This window comes from Balaenoptera physalus, assembly GCF_965194825.1.
Source record: "Balaenoptera physalus genome assembly, chromosome: 3".
Classification (NCBI taxonomy): Eukaryota; Metazoa; Chordata; class Mammalia; order Artiodactyla; family Balaenopteridae; genus Balaenoptera; species Balaenoptera physalus.
In genome coordinates this window covers 100607102-100627173 of record NC_138890.1, presented here as the reverse complement: position 1 = coordinate 100627173, position 20072 = coordinate 100607102, and the positions used below count along the sequence as shown (strand labels likewise).

Sequence of the window (20072 nt, the reverse complement as noted above, 5' to 3'; positions counted from 1 at the left end):
TTAAGAATCCGCCTGGCAATGCAGGGGACACAGTTTGAGCCCTGATCCAGGAAGATCCCACATGCCGTGGGGCAACTAAGCTCGGGCACCACACCTACTGAGCCTGCGCTCTAGAGCCCCGAGCCACAGCTACTGAGCCTGCGTACCTACAGCCAGTGCTCTGCAAGAAGATAAGCCTCCACAATAAGAAGCCCGCGCACCGCAACAAAGAGTAGCCCCCTGTCGCTGCAACTAGAGGAAGCCCACGCACAGCAACAAAGACCCAACGCAGCCTAAATAAATACATACATTTATTAAAAAAAAAAAAAAGAACAGTAGATAACATTCAGATGTTAAGAAGCATCCTGACAAACTCTTAGAGGGTAGAGTTGTTATTGTGATAGAATAAAACATGAGCTAAAAGCTAATTAAGATTTACCTTGATTTATATTACAGGTGAAATTATTTTGGCTCTTCACCAGTTAGATCTTCTTCAGAAAACTATTGTCATATACACCTCAGACCACGGTGAGCTGGCCATGGAACATCGTCAGTTTTATAAAATGAGTATGTACGAAGCTAGCGCCCATGTCCCACTCTTGATCATGGGACCGGGAATTAAGACCAACCTACAAGTATCAAATGTGGTTTCTCTTGTGGATATTTACCCTACTATGCTTGGTAAGTAATGCAATTCTGTAAATATTTATTTGTAATAATGCTGGAAAATGAATAAGCAAAATAGTCAGAGGCCCTGCTGACTTGTTCATAAATCTTGACCAGCTCATTTAACTGTGAGTCAAATCCATATCTGAAAAATGAGGATAATATTTCTTAGGTTCCTTTGGCCTTCACTTACTCTAGTCATTTTTCCTTCAAAAGATTCACAACCAGGATATGACAATAAAGTAAGCCACATATGATATTCAGGTCTATAACTTTATAGATATGATTTCTGTATCATTTGATTCTCTACCACCACCTACCTAAAATATAAGCATTTCCCTTCTGGATTATTTCATCCACTCTGAAACTACTAATTTTTTTACAATGTTACAAATGTCCCTTAATGTTGATGCTATGAACATATTTCTCCCCAGAATATTTAGATTGTTCTATACTATTTATTTTACTAGCTTCTAATGTCTATTAGCATAACCATAGGTCTAGAACAGCAACATTTGGATATGGGTAGTTAGCAGTTTTTGTTAAAGATACAAGAATAAAGCCATCGTAAATTCAGAAGTTATATAGAACTGTTTCTATCTAATTTAGCAGAGTACTTTAAGTTCAGTAACATTTAAATTCAATAACATCTAAATACTCTGTTTTAAGGCACCCTAAATTGCAAAAAGTACCATCAATTTATAAATAGATTTTGGTGAAAGAAAAAGCTAACACAGCATAAGTCATATGTGTTTAATATGTATATATCAAAATGCGAAACAAACATGTATCTGGAAATTAAAGAAATAAGAAAGTCCTCTTATCTCCTTTTTTCTGCTACAAAGTCTTTCCCTTCATTTAACTAAAGACTATTACAGGGTCTTAAATTTCTTTACAGTTAATTTAAATCAGTGCCTGGAATTCCCCGGCAGTCCAGTGGTTAGGACTCCGAGCTCTCACTGCCGAGGACCTAGGTTCAATCCCTGCTTGGGGAACTAAGATCTCACAAGCTGCACGGCCAAAAAAAAAAAATCAGTGCCCTCCATTTGTCTTTTATTTCACATCTCTTGTATATTTGAGCACACTTCTTTGTTGTTCTTTTGCCTGATGTATATTTTTAATCTCTTCAGTTTCTTACTCATCATTTGCTGGTTCCCTTTGTCCCAAAGCAATTATCACACAGCCATGTCTCTGCCACTTTCTGGCTCTGTCAATTTCCAGGCAATCCCTATTACTTTTCCTCATTTCTGGTTTTTTTTTTCTTTTTTTTTAAACTTTTTATTTTACATTGGAGTATAGTTGATTAACAATGTTGTGTTAGTTTCCCGTGTACAACAAAGTGACTCAGTTATACATATACATGTATCTATTCTTTTTCAAATTCTTTTCCCATTTAGGTTATTATAGAATAAATATTGAGCAGAGTTCCCTGTGCTATACAGTAAGTCCTTGTTGGTTATCCATTTTAAATATAGCAGTGTATACGTGTTGATCCCAAACTCCCTAACTATCCCTCCCCTCACCTCATTTCTGTTTTTATAAGAAATGTATGTGCAATTATGTATACTTTAAGTGTCTCTCTTATTATCATCTTTGTAGCTTTATCAGTATATGCTTCTTTTACAGTGGCATTTCTTTACAGTTTCCTCCCTTAGTTTTTCCTCATATAGAACTTCCCCTACCCCATTTCCAAATTTGCATAACTTTTTATCCTTGTTCTGCTTTCTTGAGGTACACTGATCAGAACTGCAAAAGATTATTAAAGGTTGGGATGATCTCAGTTTTCCCTCAATATATTTCATAGTGATATTTGGCATTTTGTTTGTCTTTTTGACTCTAGCAGCTAAATAGTCCAGTATCTGTCTGCAGTGAGTTCTAGTCTATTCCTAGTCATTCTGTCACTTTATATGTTAGTTGATTAATATGCACTGTTTAAATCATTTTTCTTTGAATATTGTTTTATATTTGCCTATAATGCAAATTTTCTTCTCTACAGTCTTGATACACCATTATCATTACTTGCCATTTCACACATCATAAAAGTTAAAAGTCATCTGCAAACTGGAAGATTTCACAATGTATATATCTTAACAGATTATATAAGAAAATACTAAATAAAGTTGTTTGGAATGAGGGAATTTTCATTTATCCACATAGAGGGACACCTGCCTGTCCCTGCCTAGTTTATGTTACTTGACAATTAGCACTTCTTTAGCCAAACAAAGCATTCCCAGAAACCCCTTTGCATTCCTTCCCCACTCTTCTGGAAATTATGTAGGTTCTCTGAAATTGTAGATTTTTTCCCTATAATTTGTCAATTATTACAATTTTTAAAAACTCATAGTTCTACATAGATTTTTTTGTTTTGTTTTTATCTTTGACTGTTTGGTAATAGAGTCCTTCTGAGTCACATTTCCCAGCAGAACATGTTTTATTAACAGCATTTTGATCATGTGTTGATTAGACCTGCCCAACTAAAGTAAGTAAAGCCAAAAATCATTGTCTCTCCAGTTCTAAACTGGAAATTAACATTTCAAGGCGTAATGTGTTTCATAACGAACATTTTTATTATGAAAAGGGAAAAGTTACATTTATATGATTGGCGGAGGAGAGTAAAGAGAATATCTATGCATGGATCTTTATATAAAACACTGAAACATCCTATTAACCAGATGTTAACCAGAGATAAGGTAGAAAGAGAATGATGCAAGGGGGATTCAACAAGAACCTTATGCTGGAGCCAGGAAACAGCACTGTAACATTATTTATCTAAAATTAACCTTTTACAAGTGATAAAGGGTTAATATTAATAGAACTCTCACAAATCTATAAGAGAAAGAGACATACCCTATTAACAAATTGACCAAAATATATAAATAAGCAATTCACAACAGAAGACACACAAATGGCCAAGATATTTTCAGAGCTTCAAACTCAGTAGTCAGAAAAATATTAAAATAAGAAGATACCATTTTTCTTTCACACATAGAGTTTGCAAAGATTTTTAAACAGCAGAAAAGCTTATATTGGAAATAGGCCTTCTCATATTCTGTTGCTGGGAGTATAAACTGGCACAGATTTCCTGGAGGCAAATGTGGCATTACATTCCAAATTACTTAGAAATATGCATACATTTTGACCTAGAAAATTCCAATTTTAGAAATTAACCTATAGATATACAAAAAGATTTATCTCCATGGATATTATTGTATCATTATGTTATATTAAAGAATTAGAAACAGTATGAATATCTAGTAGTGAACTGGGTAAAAGTCAATTTTGTTTTAAAAAGTCAAATGATACATGGAAATGGCTCCCATGTATTATTGAAAAGAAAATGTAGGCTCTAAGACCGTATAAAATTTTTTTGTTTTGGTTTGGTTTGTTGTTTATTGAGATAGGGTATCTATCTAATTTATTGTCCAGATCAGCACATTTTTTAGAGTAAAAGGATACTATTAACAATTACACCAGGGACTTCCCTGGTGGCTCAGGGGTTAAGAATCCACCTGCCAATGCAGGGGACACGGGTTCGAGCCCTGGTCTGGGAAGATCCCACATGCTGTGGAGCAAATAAGCCCTCGAGCCACAACTACTGAGCCCGCGTGCCACAACTACTGAAGCCCGTGCGTCTAGAGCCCGTGCTCCGCAGCAAGAGAAGCCACCACAATGAGAAGCATGCGCACTGCAACAAAGAGTAGCCCGCGCGTAGCAACAAAGACCCAACGCGGCCAAAAATAAATAAATAAATAAATAAATAAACTTAAACAAACAAAAAACTCCCAGATATTTCTTTAAAAAAAAAAAACAATTATACCAGGATTAGCATAAACTGAGTTTGTTGCCTTGTTGAACAGCCTTACCAGTCAATAAGGCAAAGATAATTCTGATGGTCTATGCTAAATCTGATGTTTAATTCAACCTTGTAAAATGAAATTACTTAGTGCTAGAAGGGTTTAAAGCTATCAATACTTTTAGTAGTAATTAATAACTCTAAAATTTGACCTGTGTGGCAGTGTATTCTATTTTTCCTAAGCTTAATAAACAGATTTTGATAAAGTATCTATGAAGGACTTCTTATTTTGTGATTCTTCTAACCAACTAGGAGCTTAAAATAGATATAAAATATAATCTATTCTTAGAATTCCAAAGGTCCTTTCTTTATTACCTTAGCCACAGCTGTATGGTTTTGTATGAATCCAATTTATACACAAGAGTATGGGATTAAATTTCTCAGATCAAAGCCTCAAGCCAGACTTCCTCTTCCCTTCCATTCTGTGGACCTTAGAAATGTATAAAAGATGGTGATTCAAAAAACCTTAAATAGAAAGATATTAAATAGGAAAAACCAACTGGGATTCCTGTTTTAATAAACCTACCTTACTATAAAGAGCTTGTTGAAATTTAAGATGGTACAATGCATTTATTAAAAGGTCTGAATTTACAAATAGTTTTTAAAGGTATTTTAGAAGAGTGATTATTTTCTATAAAATGATATTTTATGATAAAGTAGGAAGAGTATTCTTAGTCTATGTATCTTTGTAGGTCCTATCACATTATCATTTTCTAGTACTGGCAGAAGAGTGCCATTTTATGAATAGGAATTCTTTATACTATTAAAGTTGATATCATTATTGCATAGATTATTCTTTAAAAATTGCTCCCCAACCTGTGATAAACCACAATGGGAAAGAATATGAAAAAGAATGTGTGTGTGTATATATATATTATATATATATATGAATCACTTTGCCGTACAGCAGAAATGAGCACAACACTATAAATCAACTATACTTCAATAAAATAAATTTAAAAAAAATTACTCCCCAAAATATTTTCTTCTCTAATAATCTAGTATCAACATCCTTTAGCTCAGTTAGAAATAAAGGTAATCTCATTTTTAAATTAAAATTGTTTGGACTTTCTCTTTTAAACTTCTTATTTTCAGGTGAATTGTTTTCATTTAATAGTTGGCCTTTTTTGTAAAACACCTAACTTCTTTTCACATAAAGGATAAATCCAGAATTTTTTTGAATTGTGAAAATGTAATTGTATAAAAATGCAGTTGTGTTTAAAAGAATGCTTCATTGCTAGTGATTTAAATTGCAAAACCCTCCTTATCACAGGATCTTAGTGGAGGGTTGGGAGGGTCATTCTACATAGACTATTTTGTTTTTATTGGCTGAAAAATATTGTGAAGTTGAATAACTACAGTAAAGCAAGACTTGTGGAGCAGTATTGAAGAGTACAGATATCCTGGAGTCAAGACTGCCTAAATTCAAATCCCTCCTTCAGTATTTACCAACTGTATACCCTTGGGCCAGTAACTTAACATCTCTGGTCTTCAGTTTTCTTATCAATAAAATAGAAATAATAGTGGCTATTCCATAGCTTAGAACAATGACTGGAACATGGTAAACAATTAAATGTTAGATATTATTATCATTAATATTTTTTATTCTTCTTAGGTATGCCCTAAAAAATGTACATAGCTTGCATCATTGCCATACCAGGCTAATCCCTTATCTACCCATACACTCGGGAAGAAATATAAGCTTATCTTTCTTCAGGAGACCATCACAAATATCCAGGTCTGCATTTTTACCCATTTGATTACTGTTTTAAATTTAAGTCACTTTATTAAGAATCATGCAGTTACTACTAATATTTGCTTCTACTGCCAAGAATGATGAAACTTGCTTAACGTGGAATTCGAACGATAGATTTTCCAGAAGAAAAAAACATGAAAAATGGTTTTAAACAAAGATCAAAGAGCTTTCTGAAAAGCAGTTTAAGCTGAAGTGCTTTTAAGGAAATAATTGATAAACATATGAAAAATGAATACACAGTTTCCCAAAGCACAGAAAATTTAATAAATATTATATACATATTTATTAAATACTGTGGATATTTGACAAGGATTTTATCCTTCAACATCAATTTACAAAGGTACATTATTCTACTGATCCTAGACAGGAAACAAGTCACATTATCACTTGCCTGAACTCCTGCAATAGCTTCCTAATTCTTTCCTTCTGCCCGTACTCACTTTTAGTCAATTCACCATACAGTAGTTACTGTCAAACCATGTCACAATTCTGCTCAAAATCACTTAGAGTAAAATCGAGACTCTCTAATTGGGCTTGGGAGTCCAACATGATCTCCTCCCTTATCCAACACATCTTGTAGAATTTTACCCCTCACTTACTCTGCTCCAGCCATGCTGGACTCCTTTGTGTTTGGGGAACAGAATGAAGCAGCTTCCTGCCTCAGGGTGTTTACATTTGCTATTCCTGGGAGAATGCCCTTCCTCCCCATGTCCAGATATCTATTGAGCTCATCTAGCCCTTTCTCAGGTCTCTGTTTATGTCACCTCATCTGAGAGGCCTTCCCTGACCACACTATATAACACAGCACATAAACACATACCTGCCATCGTTCTCTGTTCCCCTGATCCTGCTTTATTTTTCTTCACTGCACTTATCACCATCTGACATATTTGTCTGTCTCCCCACATTAGAAGGTAAGCTCCAAGAGTCTGAGAGAGCTCATCTGCTTCGTTCACTGTTGTTGCCCTACACCTGGAACAGCACCTAGTTTGTTAGATGCTGGGTTTTTTTTTTTTTTTTGAGTAAAAAAAAATTAATACTTAGATGGACTCATCCTAGTTTAATACTGACTTCTCATATAAACAAACACAGCAGAATTATTTAAATTTTCTTAGTCTAACAAGCTTCTTTAGGAAAATTAGGCTAAGAACAGATATGAAATAAGGTATTTCTAAGTATTAAAGGTGATTAAACTGCTGAATACAGGAACTTCCCAGTCATGGGTATCTGCCAGTTGGTCCCTGCTTCCCAGCCATCTTCAAAGCCCTCTTCTCTCCCTTCCTCTGCCTCGCAGTGGTGCCCCCTGACGGCTGACACAGACCAGCCCGACCCAGCCTATTCCCTGGCTACTTTCTCTCCTTACAGTAAGTAGCCTACTGTCTTGTAGCTCAATTAGTTTCGTCTTGGGCCATCTTTTTCTCTCGTGCACATCCTCTTTAACATCTTTGCTCCTTCTTCTTCTTTTGTTTTTAACCAGTTATCTCTGAAATATTTCTCTTTCTTTCTTTCCTTCCTTCACTTGTTCTTTCACTCTTTCTCAAAAAAGTCCCTGATGATGATTGGTTGGCAGAAGATTAGTACTTGTAATATGCCCCTTCCAAGGAAATGGAAGATACAAATTTTTTAATTAAGTTATATGTAAAACAGGTACCTTCAGAAGATTTATAGAGGTCTTTGTCTACTTCCTTATTCTCTTTTAATTCATTTGTTTTCCCTCAAATATGTACAGTCAAGTTAAATTAATTTTCTTATTCAATTTTAATTTCTAGCATTGCAAATATATTACATTCTATTTTTCATTGGAAATATTTAATTATTTCTAAATTAATTGTTTCTAAAAACATGGAACATTGAAACCAGAAAAGCTGCAGGGGAGGCAACTACAGATTCCTTTTGGAACTATCGCAAGGACCCAGCCATAATTAACGGTAATTTTTTTTCGCAGCTTGCGGGATCTTAGTTCCCTGACCAGGGATTGAACCGGGCCCATGGCAGTGAAAACACAGAGTCCTAACCACTGGACCACTAGGGAATTCCCAATGATAATTTTTCTATAGGAAAAAGATAGTTTGAGTTCCAAACAAATACCTTAAAAGCAATTTTTTTAAATACAACCTTTTTTTGAAGTTAAACATTTCTCATGCTATTGTTTTCTATGTCTATATTTCATAAGGAAAAAATAGATTATTTTTCTCTAAATCAGTGTAATCCAGGATTTCCCAACATATGTTCTGCAAAATACTAGTTCCTCAAGATGCTACTTCGGGGTAAAAAGATGTTCTGTCATCAAATAACTTTGGGACAGATGGCATACTACATACCACCCTTGAAGGTTTATGATACACATCAGCAATAAATTTATTTAATTTTAACCACTGTTTGCAAACATATGTAACTACTAGACTCCTTTCTCGTATAGGTCTTGTTAATATCCTGTGGGACCAATGTGAAAAACACCTGTGATCATTCCATCATTTGGAAATAAAGTACTTATGATATTAACTAATATTTGTTGAGGGTTTCCTATGTGTCAGACACTGTTCTCAGAATTTTACATAAATTTTCATATTTAAACCTAAAATAAACCTATGAAATACAGGCATTATTATTATTCCCCTTTTACAGATGACGAAACTGAGGTTCATAATGGTTAATAACATGCCCAAGGTCACAAGGCTAGTGGAGTAATAAGCATTTGGATCTAGGCAGTCTGTTTACAAAAACCCACATACAGCCTCTAGTCTCTGCGACCTTTAATGATGTCATTTATGAATGTTCAACTAATGAAAGAATGAGTTATTTTAAAATACTGTGTTATTTAGATATTGCTGGAATTCCTCTGCCTCAGAACCTGAGTGGATACTCTCTGCTGCCATTATCATCAATGTTTAAGAATGAACAAAAATTCAAAAACCTACATCCGCCCTGGATTCTGAGTGAATTCCATGGATGCAATGTAAACGCTTCCGCCTACATGCTTCGAACTAACCGATGGAAGTATATAGCCTACTCTGATGGTGCTTCAGTATTGCCTCAACTCTTTGGTAAATTTGTTGATATATTTTTTAAGTATAGATTATGTGTAATGAGTTGACCTACACAGCATTTGCTCAAGGGAGCCAGTAATCATCTAAATAAATATCTGCAGTTTCTCATACTAGGCCAGTTTACAAAAGGTTGCCCTTGTGAGGAGCAGCTTCTTTGCAAATCAGCATCTGAATTCCAAAGCAAGTGCCCTAAGGCTTTTGATCTGGGTCTCAAGATTGCCACCATTGTTTTCTCTGATCAAGGTGTCTTCTAATACTCGTGGTTATCTTTCCCAATCAGTAGTCAACACCCTCTTATTGTACCTTGGATTCAGTTGTTCTGGAAAATTAATTGCTCTCTTATGGAGCCTGACATTCTACATTTATTATTTAATGTTCACCCCATCCCTACAAGATGGTACTATCATCTTTATTTTATAGAGAAGACTAGAGTTCAGAGACTAGCGTTCAGATAACTGCGCAAGGTCTCACAGCTCAGAAGTGGCAGAACTGGGATTTCAACCCAGGTTTGACTCCAAAATCCATGCTCCTTCCACCCTACAAAAGCCTGCTAGATTCACTACTCTGAATTTGTTTTTAAGCAGCATTAGATTTATGGTTTTACTTATCCTTTGCCCTCCTTTTGCACATAAAATATGTGCTAAAGCTATTTTTAATATTCCTTTCTCCCTAAGTTTTTTTCCCAGTTACAAATGTCAAAATTATTAACTCAAAATAATTCTTTAGAGGCCAAACTGATTGACCCCCCCCCCCCCTTAACTCTAAAAGGAGGAGATTCTTGGCTTCAAAAAAAGTCCTTAAGTTTTCATTCTGCTGAGTAATGGGCATCTCTTTTTCATTCATTGGTTACGTTCTGCAAAAAGGAGGTGTGACTGTCGAAGAATCAGTGGGGGAGCCTGCCTTTCCTGTATTCTCTGGGGTTTATTCACTGACTTCCCTTTCCCAAAGAGGTGCCATCTGAAATCACCTAGCAAAACCATAAATGTCTTCAGGATCTTCTGGCTAATGCACTCAAATAGGCCTGTAGGGGGTTTTCCCTCACTGTGCATTGTTCATTTACTGTCTTAAGTAACTTGTCATAAGATCTTTGATTTGCCATTTTTCCAATTAGACTGGCATCCTAGTTATATCCTCTGTCTTCCTACATTGTAGGTAAAAGGGGTGTTTATGGTATCTGAAATATTTATCATTTTCTTGATGATAGTGATTGAGAGTTTTTATTTCCATGGCTATTTGCTCAAATAGACACAATCAATGAATGTAATTTTCAAAAATTCAAGCGTAGGATGCTAACGTATGTTTAAAACAAAAACAAAAACAAAAAAAACTAGGAGTAAGTGAAGTTGCAAGAACTTGACTCCACTATATAAAAAATTCTTACAGCTGGAACATCTGGGACTGTTGAAATGGGACAATATAAGCACTACTATATATATATATAAATACATATTTTTTTTGCATGTCAAAGTAAGCAAGCCATCACAAATAGGAAGAATTGTGGCTAAGCCATCTAAGAATAGATAAGAAAAAAAAAGGGATAGCAGGATGATGGTAAGAAGGAAGATAACTTGGACATACATTTAGAGAGGTGTTTAACTTTCGGTATATTATTTTTCCACTTATACTGTCCTTTAGCTTACTATACTAAGAAGAACTGAGAATAAAAATAAATTCTAATATGTTATTCGTCACAGAGTAATGACATTCTAAAAAATGGTTTTTAAGCAGATAATTGTAACAGAGCAGGACCCTATGGGTCCTTCCTGGGACAGGCCTTTCCCCATATCCTCTGCTTTAGCTCCTCTCTGAAGTACTTAAATAACAGTATTTGATGCACATTTCCTGAGTTGTTTTACAGATGTGAAAACCCCCCACCAAATGGAAGATGTTGTAACTACTTGATGACCATGAGCACATAGCCCCAGGCCTCCTGGAGCCTAAAGACTGATAAAGTTAACCCCTGTGACACCATCCTGTTCCCTCATCAGCCAATCAGAAAATTGTGCATGATCCGATCACGTACCCTGCGAGCCCCCTCCCTCAACCTGGCTTTTAAAAATGCTTTGCGGAAACTCTTCGGGGAGCTCAGGGGGTTTTTAGGGCACGAGCCACCCAATAAACCTTTCTCTGCTCCGAACTGCGACGTTTCAGTGTGTTTGGTCCCACTGTGCATCAGGCACACGAACTTGCGTCCCAGGAAGGCCCCGTAGGGTCCTGCTCGGTTACAACTCCCTCCTTTTCTTTGATACTCCTCAATCTTGAGGAGAACAAGTTTTGAACAAGAAAAGGACTAAAGGTTCAGATAAGGAGATTAATCATAAACTTGACAGAGGTACCCACAGGGTCCTGCTCGGTTACATAACTATTTTGAGAGGTATTCCTTTTTTTTTTTTCTTTCAGATCTTTCCTCAGATCCAGATGAACTAACAAATATTGCTACAAAATTTCCAGAAGTTACTTCTTCTTTGGATCAGAAGCTTCGTTCCATTATAAACTACCCTCAGGTTTCTGCTTCTGTCCACCGATACAATAAAGAGCAGTTTATCAAGTGGAAACAAAGTATAGGGCAAAACTATTCAGATGTCATAGCAAATCTTAGGTGGCATCAGGACTGGCTGAAAGAACCAAGGAAGTATGAAAATGCCATTGATCAGTGGCTTAAAATCCACTCTGATCCAGAAAATATTTGAACAAAAATAAGAAAATAATGTTCTCGAGCTATATAGAAATATGTTAAAAGATCATGATTAATTATGCATTTTAAACATTAGTTTTAATAATTACTGATTTTCAGTTAAAGAATGTACTCTTCTAAAATAAAATGCCAATCATTATAGAATTACATATTTTCAAACTCATTACTATCAAGACCTTATTCTTATAAACTTCTGACAACTTAACCGAAATATTAAAAGGGTAGAATCAAATACTATAATGTAAAGTTGTGTTCCTCTGAATATTATGGAATATAAAATAGTTTAACAATTTTTATTACTTATGACCCATAAAATAGTTATTTTTGAGTATTTGATGGTGTCTGATGAGTTATTTTTATTTGATGGGATATAGATCATTTGGATGTATTTGATGGGAGTATTTGGAGTATTTAATGGTACACAGACCATGGATATGGCAGAAATTATTATTTTTTAAAATAGGTAATACATGCACAAGGTACAAGCTTCAAAAAGGTACTAAACGGGGCTTCCCTGGTGGCACAGCGGTTAAGAATCTGCCTGCCAATGCAGGGAACACGGGTTTGAGCCCTGGTCTGGGAAGATCCCACATGCCGCGGAGCAACTGGGCCCGTGAGCCACAATTGCTGAGCCTGCGCGTCTGGAGCCTGTGCTCCGCAACAAGAGAGGCCGTGACAGTGAGAGGCCCACGCACCGCGATGAAGAGTGGCCCCCGCTCTCCGCAACTGGAGAAAGCCCTCGCACAGAAACGAAGACCCAACACAGCCAAAAATAAATAAATAAATAAATTTATTTTTAAAAAAAGGTACTAAACGGTTAACAGTGAGCATGAAGTCTCTCTCCTTTCCCAGTCCCCCAGCCACCCAGTACCCCTTCCTCATGGCAACTACTGTAACCACCTATGTATCCTTTGAGAGACAGATAGGCTTCTACAAACTTTATATTCTTCCCCAGCACCCGCCCCTGACACACACACACAAATGGTAGCATACTATAAGAAATGTTCTACAGCTTGCTCTCTTTTTTTCCATTTAACAAAGACACCTAGGACTTCCCTGGTGGCCCAGTGGTTAAGACTCCGCACTTCCACTGTGGCAGGCACGGATCCCTGGTCCAGGAACTAAGATCCCCACATGCCGTGCGGCACAGCCAAATAAATAAACAAATAAATAAATAACTTTAAAAATGAAAAAAAAAAAGACACCTAGAAGTGAAATTACTGGGGCAAGACTATATCTAGCAAAATTACTCTAGATACCACCAAATTACCCCTAAAGAAGTTATACCAATTTATACTCTTACCAGCAATGCATGGCCTCACATTTGTTGCCAACTGGGTAGATAAAAAATACTTTATTATTGTTTTTCTTCTTTTTCTTACTATGAGTAAGGTAGATCATATTTTCATATATTTAATAGCCACTGGAATTTCCTTTACATGACCTTTCTTATTTCTGTTCTTTGCCTATTTTTCTGTTGGTTCTTTGTCTTTTTTATTACAGGCATACTTTAGATATTAGCTCTCTGTTAGAGAAGCTACAAATATTTTTTTCCTTTTCATAATTTGTCTTTTGACTTTGCCCTGGTGTTTATTGACATGTAGAAATTGGTATTTTTATGCAATCAAATTTATGAATCTTTGCTTTTGTGGCTTGGGGATTTTGTGTCATATTTAGAATGGCCTTCCCCACTTATCTTCTTTTAGAGTTTTATTTTTTACCCTTAGATCTTTGACCCATGGGAATGTATTACATATTAGAGATCTAACTTTCATTTGTTTTAAGATGGCCACCCCAACTGACCTTTTATTGAGTAAGCTAATATTTGTCCCATTAGTTAGAAAATGCCACTTTATAACATCTTTTATTGAACAAATTATCTTTTCCTCCATTGATCTGAAATGCCGTTTTTATTATATACAAGTCATATTGACATTTGGGTCCTTTCAAAACATTTTTTACTTTGCAGTGGACCATTCTATTTTGTTTATTAATAGGGTGGGCAATATCTGGTGATACTATTTTCTTTGCAACAGTTTTCTTTTTCGGAATTGTCCTTGGCTATTCTTGCTAACTTATTTTTCCCATACAAATTTAGAATAAGTTTGTGTAGTTCCAAAAATGAAAAATCTTGTTAGTCTTTTTATGATATATTAAATTTATAGCCTAATTTAGGGCAAATTGAATTCTTTCTGATATTCGGTTATTCTAAAGAATATAGTACACTTTTCCCTTTCTTCAAGCCTTCTTTATATTGCTCAGTAGCATTCTAAGTTTTCTTCATATAGATCAGTTTCTTCTTAGAGATTTTTGGAAAGTAGGGACCTTTAAAAAATACCACCTAGGGCCCATCCCACACCAGTGGAATTAGAATTCTAGGGATGGCACCTGGGCAGTTTTGTTCTTATTGCTGTTTTGTTTGTTAAGCCCTCCAGTGGATGATCCTAATGTGCAGCCAGAGGTGAGTTTATTCCCAGGTGTTCTATCATTTGTTGGTGTTGTGCTATTTGAAGTGGATGTTTCTTCCATTATATCTTCTAATTGGTTATTTGTATACACAAATTTTATTTCTATATATTTACTTTGTACCAATAATACAATTTTTTTGGTACTAATAGTTTTCCAGTTGGTATCTTGTATTTCTCTGGTAAAAACTTTATCTGCAAATAATAATTTTACCCAATTTCCTTTTAACCTAACTTCCTTTTTCAAACTGTCTTGGAAGTTTTCTTCATTAGACACCTCATCACCTTTACTTTCTTTATTCTTCAGTGAATTGGTATGAGCTTATCTTTGTAGTTATGTATGAATTTCTGAGAAATAATTTTCACTTCAGATATATTCTGAAGTAAAACCCTTAAGAGAAAGATCTCAATATTTAAACTACTGAGGTTAAAATTAAAATATACAAATCTACCTCTCATCTCCTAATTAAACCTAAGGAATAAAAAATAGCTAATGTGTGATGTATATGCTAAACATAGAGAAAAATAAAGCAATAATAATAGAAATGTGGTTTTGAAAACATAAGCATGTGAAGATAAATATAATCCACCTCATTCTATTCAAACTCTTCAAGATGCATTCATTGTTAGAATTTACCAAGCATCTGCAATGTTTTAAGCATATTCAATATAGGATCATAATTAGGTAAAATTGAGGTTTTTAGGAGAATATCTAATTCAAAATGGTATCTAACAACCATGAAAACAGAAAAAGAAGAAAAACTTGGAAAACAAGACAAATTATCTAATGCCATAATCGGAGAGGAACTGACACTAATTATAAACTGGATTGAGGACAGTCTTTGGGCTTCATCTTTCCCAACCTCCACCATTACCACCCTGTTCCAAACTACCATAATCTGTTGTTCGAAATTTTGCAATAGCCTCCTAGGAGGTCTCCCTGAGTCTGCCCTTGGCTTTCCTCAGTCTCTTCTCAACACAGCCGCCAGAGTGATCAGATCACACCACTGGATACTCAAACCCTCCACTGGTTTCTCTCCTGACTCTGTGAAAGCCTGGCGAATGAAAAAAAAAAAAAAAAGCACAACCTAAAAGTTGAGAATTGTGTTTTATTCCGCAAACTTGCTGAGGACTTAAGCCCAGCAGGAAGCCTCTCAGATAACTCTGAGGGAGAGGCGGCTCTGAAGAGGTAAGGGAGGATCCAGGATATACAGCTTTTGCAACAAAAACCAGGTAGTCGGAATATCAAAAGATTACTGTTAACTAAAGAAAACCAGACATCTCAAGTTAATGAATTGAGTGCTTTTCTATGTATGGGAAGATGCAAGAGTCTGGGCTCAACGAAATCATTCCTTTGATATGCACCTGAACTATCTAGGGCCAGTATCCTATTTTCTACATCCTGAATCCCTTCAGAGTGCACAGTTGGGGGTGGCTGCAGTGACTGATGGCTTGATCCTTTGTTTATTGATATGGCAGGTGACATTCTTGGTCACAAGCCCAAATCATTACAGTGGCCTTCAGGGCTCTAAATGATCCGGCGGCATATTGTACATCTCCCGCACTCTACTTGGTTCACTCTGCTCCAGCCACACTGGCCTCCCTATCCTTTTCCAGGCACACTAGGCAAGCACCACCTCAAGACCTTTGTGCTTATCAACTCTTGGCCTGGAATGCGGTTCCTCCCTCAGATTTCCAAATGGCTCTCTTTGTTATCTCCTTCCGGTCATTGCTCAAATGTTACATAATCACAAGGGCTCCCCTGCTTTATTTTTCTGCATATAAATCATTACCGTCCAACTTAGTGTATGTTTTACATACTTAATTTGTTGATACTGTCTCCCACTCCTCCTACCCAGTAGGATGGAAGCCCCATACAGGAATGGCCTTTTGTCCTTTTTGTTTCCTAAAGTATCCCAAGGGCCTGACACATAGTAGAAGCTCAGTAAATATTTGTTGAATTAATATGCGAGGAATTCGAGTTTCTCAGATACCACATTGTATTGGAAAACCTACACATCTGTCCATGGCAGGGCAGGGGGTGAAAAGGAGTAGCCTTCTCATAAAACAGAGCCTTCTAGAAACAGTGAATTCTAGAAAATCCTGCACAGGAGAATTGATAAAGGGACTCTATCCCTCTGTTTTTTCTTTTTCTATGAAAAAGCCAGATACTAAATATTTTAGGCTTTGTGAGCCATATGGTCTCTTTCACAACTGCTCAATCCTGCCGTAGTAGCAAGAAAGCAGCAACAGACACTATGTGAACAAATGAGAGTGGCTATGTTCCAAGGAAGCTTTGTTTACAAAAACACAGGATTTGACCTGGGGGCCATAGACTGCTAACTGCTAGCCTAGAACAATGGTTCAAAACTTGCTGCAAATTGGAATCACCTGAGGATGTTTAAAAACTATTATGCCTAGCTCCCACCTCCAAGCATTAAGATTTTTTAAAACTCCCCAGGTGATTCTAATGTGCAGCAAAATGTGGGAACCATGGGTCTGGAACCTTGTTATTCAAACTATGGTCCTTGAACCAGAAGCATCCACATCATCTGGAAGCTTTATATGTTTTTATTTGTCTTTGTAGAAAGAAAAAAAAAGTGGATTCTGTATTCTTTCTACTGTTTGTGGTTTTCCATTTCATAAAACCCAGGAGATCCTAGTAAAAACTATTATAATTGATGAAATTTGTTAAATGGCTGCATATACATAAATCAATACCTATCTGTAAGAATAATCACTAATTAAAAATAGAAATTAGGGAAAATATTCCACTCACAGTATGACATTCTATAAAAATAGTTTAAAGTTTAACAAGAAGCACAAACCTAGATGAAAAAAATTATAAAATTCTATTAAGTTTACAAACAAGATATGAACATGGAATGACAGCATGTTCTGGGATAGGAGGCTCTAATATTAAAATGCCACTTCTCCAGAATTAATGCACACATTTCATGCAACCCTGATCTTAGTCCCAGTTAAGGGTATTTTTTTTTAAATTGGACTAAATGAACTGAAAGTTTTCAAAAAAAATTGAATGTCTGAAATAACTAATAAAATTATGGAAAATGAATATTGAGGTGGGACAACTCTTACTGGCTATTAAAGCATACTGTAAATCACTGAATCAAACTAGAACTTGGTGATGAGGGGCCATGAGCAAAAAAGAGAGATCTCAACACCAACTAGGTGAAAGAAGCTCAATGTGGAAAACAGAAAAGATCTAGATCCCTTCTACACTGGTCAGATATTCTGGGTATGTGTGTGTGATGTTTACAATTATGTATACTAAACTCTCAGATAAGATTTTTAGCCCCCTTTCTTCTCTTAAAGTTACAAAGCAGAATCTTAAATTCTTGGGTCAAAAAATTAAAGGGATAGGCTATTTTTTAAATAATGAAAATGAGAAAACTTAGAAGAACATATGACACAACCAAAGCTATACTCAGCCTTAAGCTTTTTATTATTAAGGGGAACGAAAAATAAATAAACTGTTCAAGAAGTTAGAAAACAAATAATCATAAATGTTGTAACACTGAAGGTAAAGGATTGGTATCCTTAATGTCTTGAGAGATCTGCTTCCACATAGGATAGGGAATATTGCTCCCACAGTAAAAGAAATCAAAAGGAAAAGAAAAAAAGCTAGATAATCTGCAAAATTAAAACTTTTCTGAGCCTCTCATAGGACAGGTGAACTGAATTGAAAAGGGTGGCAACCCCTTCTGAGGACAGCTGAGACACCCAAACTGTCCCACCTTTGGCAGTACATGGGAAGAAAGACTAGAAGCCAAAAGAGGAGGTAAGAAAACAACTGATATTTTGACAAATTCATAAAAGCCAAATGTGTGTGAAAAAAGCAGCAGAAACTAGGAGCCACACACACAAGGGAGACCACTTCCAGCAATGAGCGTTTTCTCATGGACCTCAACCAGCACTCATGAGAAAGATGGGGAGCAGGGCAGGGGACCTGACAGAGCCTCTACAGTGGGACAGACGAACAGATGGGGAGGGGCTGCCTCTGGAGGAGAAGCATAAAACCCAGAACCTTCTCTCATACAAAGCAAAACTCATCTGCCACTGGGGCAGGAGCAGAAAACCCTCTCACCCCCAGTCCTCAGCAAAAGGTCAGCTATCACTGGGAAGGGGTAGATTATAGCAAAAGCTACTCTGCTGCTGAGGAGAGGCAGAACCCCAGCCATGCTCACAATCCTGCACTGAGAGAAAGCAAAGATCTCTTGCAACAGCGGTACAGACAAGAAACTTGCTCTTCTGCAAGTTATAAGGCCAAGTTCAGCTGCCATAGGGGAAAGTGACAAATGTTGATAAAGTGCCACCCTTAAGGCTCAGGCCCCCAGGGCCTACATAAGACTGAAGCTGGAGTGAGTTTCTTTAAAAAAAAAAAAAAATTAGCCTGCCCCCACCATGAACAACAGCACACTACTTCTGGGAGAAAGGTAAGAAGCATGGAGAAAGAAACCTCCCACCGCACTCCCCATGGCCAGGTGTGCCGAAAGGTAGGGGTGGAGCAGGAACACTGAGAAAAACCCTCCAGTGTTCCAAGCCTCTCACGAAAGCAAGACAGCAGCAGTATGCAGGAGTCTGAAGTCTGTAGTAGAATAATGATAACTATACCAACATCAAAACCCAAACTTAGCTCAACTACTGCCTACATTTAGTCAACCCCTCCACCCTACTAGCCTGACAGATGAAGAAGCATGTCCATTTTCAGGAGTAAATACTATTTACATCAGTCACTGTTTTTCACTTACATATAATGTCTGGCATTTGGTCAAACTTACATGGCAAAGAAGCAAGAAAGACCCACTTTGAAGAAAGAAGGCAGTAAACAGAACCAGACTGAGAGATGGCCCAGAAGTTGAAACCATGAGAAAGTGACTTGAAAATACTATGATTCATCTATGGAAGGATCTAGGGGGAAATGTGGTTAACATGCATGAACAGATTGGGAATTTCAGCAGAGAGATGGAAACTATTTTTTTGAAAAGGAATAAAATTGATTCACTAGAAACAACATGCTATTGTGGATGAAGAAGTCCTTCAAATGGCTTATCAGCAGACTAGACACACACAAAAAATTAGTGAACTTCAGAGAAAAAGAATTAGTGAACTTGAATATAGGCCAAGCGAAATTTTTCAAGATAAAATCCTGAATTTCAAAGGGTAACAACTTCCTCTGAGGAGAGATGGGATAGGGAAAAAAAGAAGGAAAAAAAGAAAAAGTGAAAGGTAGAGAAAAAAAGAGCAGAGCATCCAAGAACTGTGGGACAATATGAAAAGATATAATATATATGCAACTGAAATAATAGAAGAATAGAGGCAAAATGTCAGAAGAAATATCTGAAAAGACAATTGCTGAGAATTTTCCAAAATTAATGAAAGACAACAGATCACCAACCTAAACGTTTAGAGAAGCCCAAGCAGAATAAAGAAAAACGCACATAGGGACTTCCCAGGTGGCGCAGTGGTTAAGAATCCGCCTGCCAATGCAGGCGACACGGGTTCAAGCCCTGATCCGGGAAGATCCCACATGCTGCGGAGCAACTAAGCCCCTGCACCACAACTACTGAGCCTGAGCTCTAGAGCCTGC

The 20072-nt window shown here is 36.6% G+C and overlaps 2 protein-coding genes across 3 annotated transcripts in view; one reads left to right on the top strand and one right to left on the bottom strand.

The window, feature by feature from the left end:
• The window catches only part of ARSK (arylsulfatase family member K), a 46308-nt gene extending 34165 nt beyond the window's left edge, over positions 1 to 12143 (top strand). For both annotated transcript variants that reach the window (XM_082458117.1, XM_082458116.1), the window contains exons 6-8: positions 436 to 660; positions 9077 to 9298; positions 11702 to 12143. In XM_082458117.1, the coding sequence (XP_082314243.1) occupies positions 436 to 660; positions 9077 to 9298; positions 11702 to 11991 (737 nt within the window). In that variant the 3' untranslated portion in view covers positions 11992 to 12143. The remainder of the gene's footprint in view (positions 1 to 435; positions 661 to 9076; positions 9299 to 11701) is intronic.
• The window catches only part of SKIC3 (SKI3 subunit of superkiller complex), a 166532-nt gene that overhangs the window by 121638 nt on the left and 24822 nt on the right, over positions 1 to 20072 (bottom strand). The window lies entirely within an intron of this gene.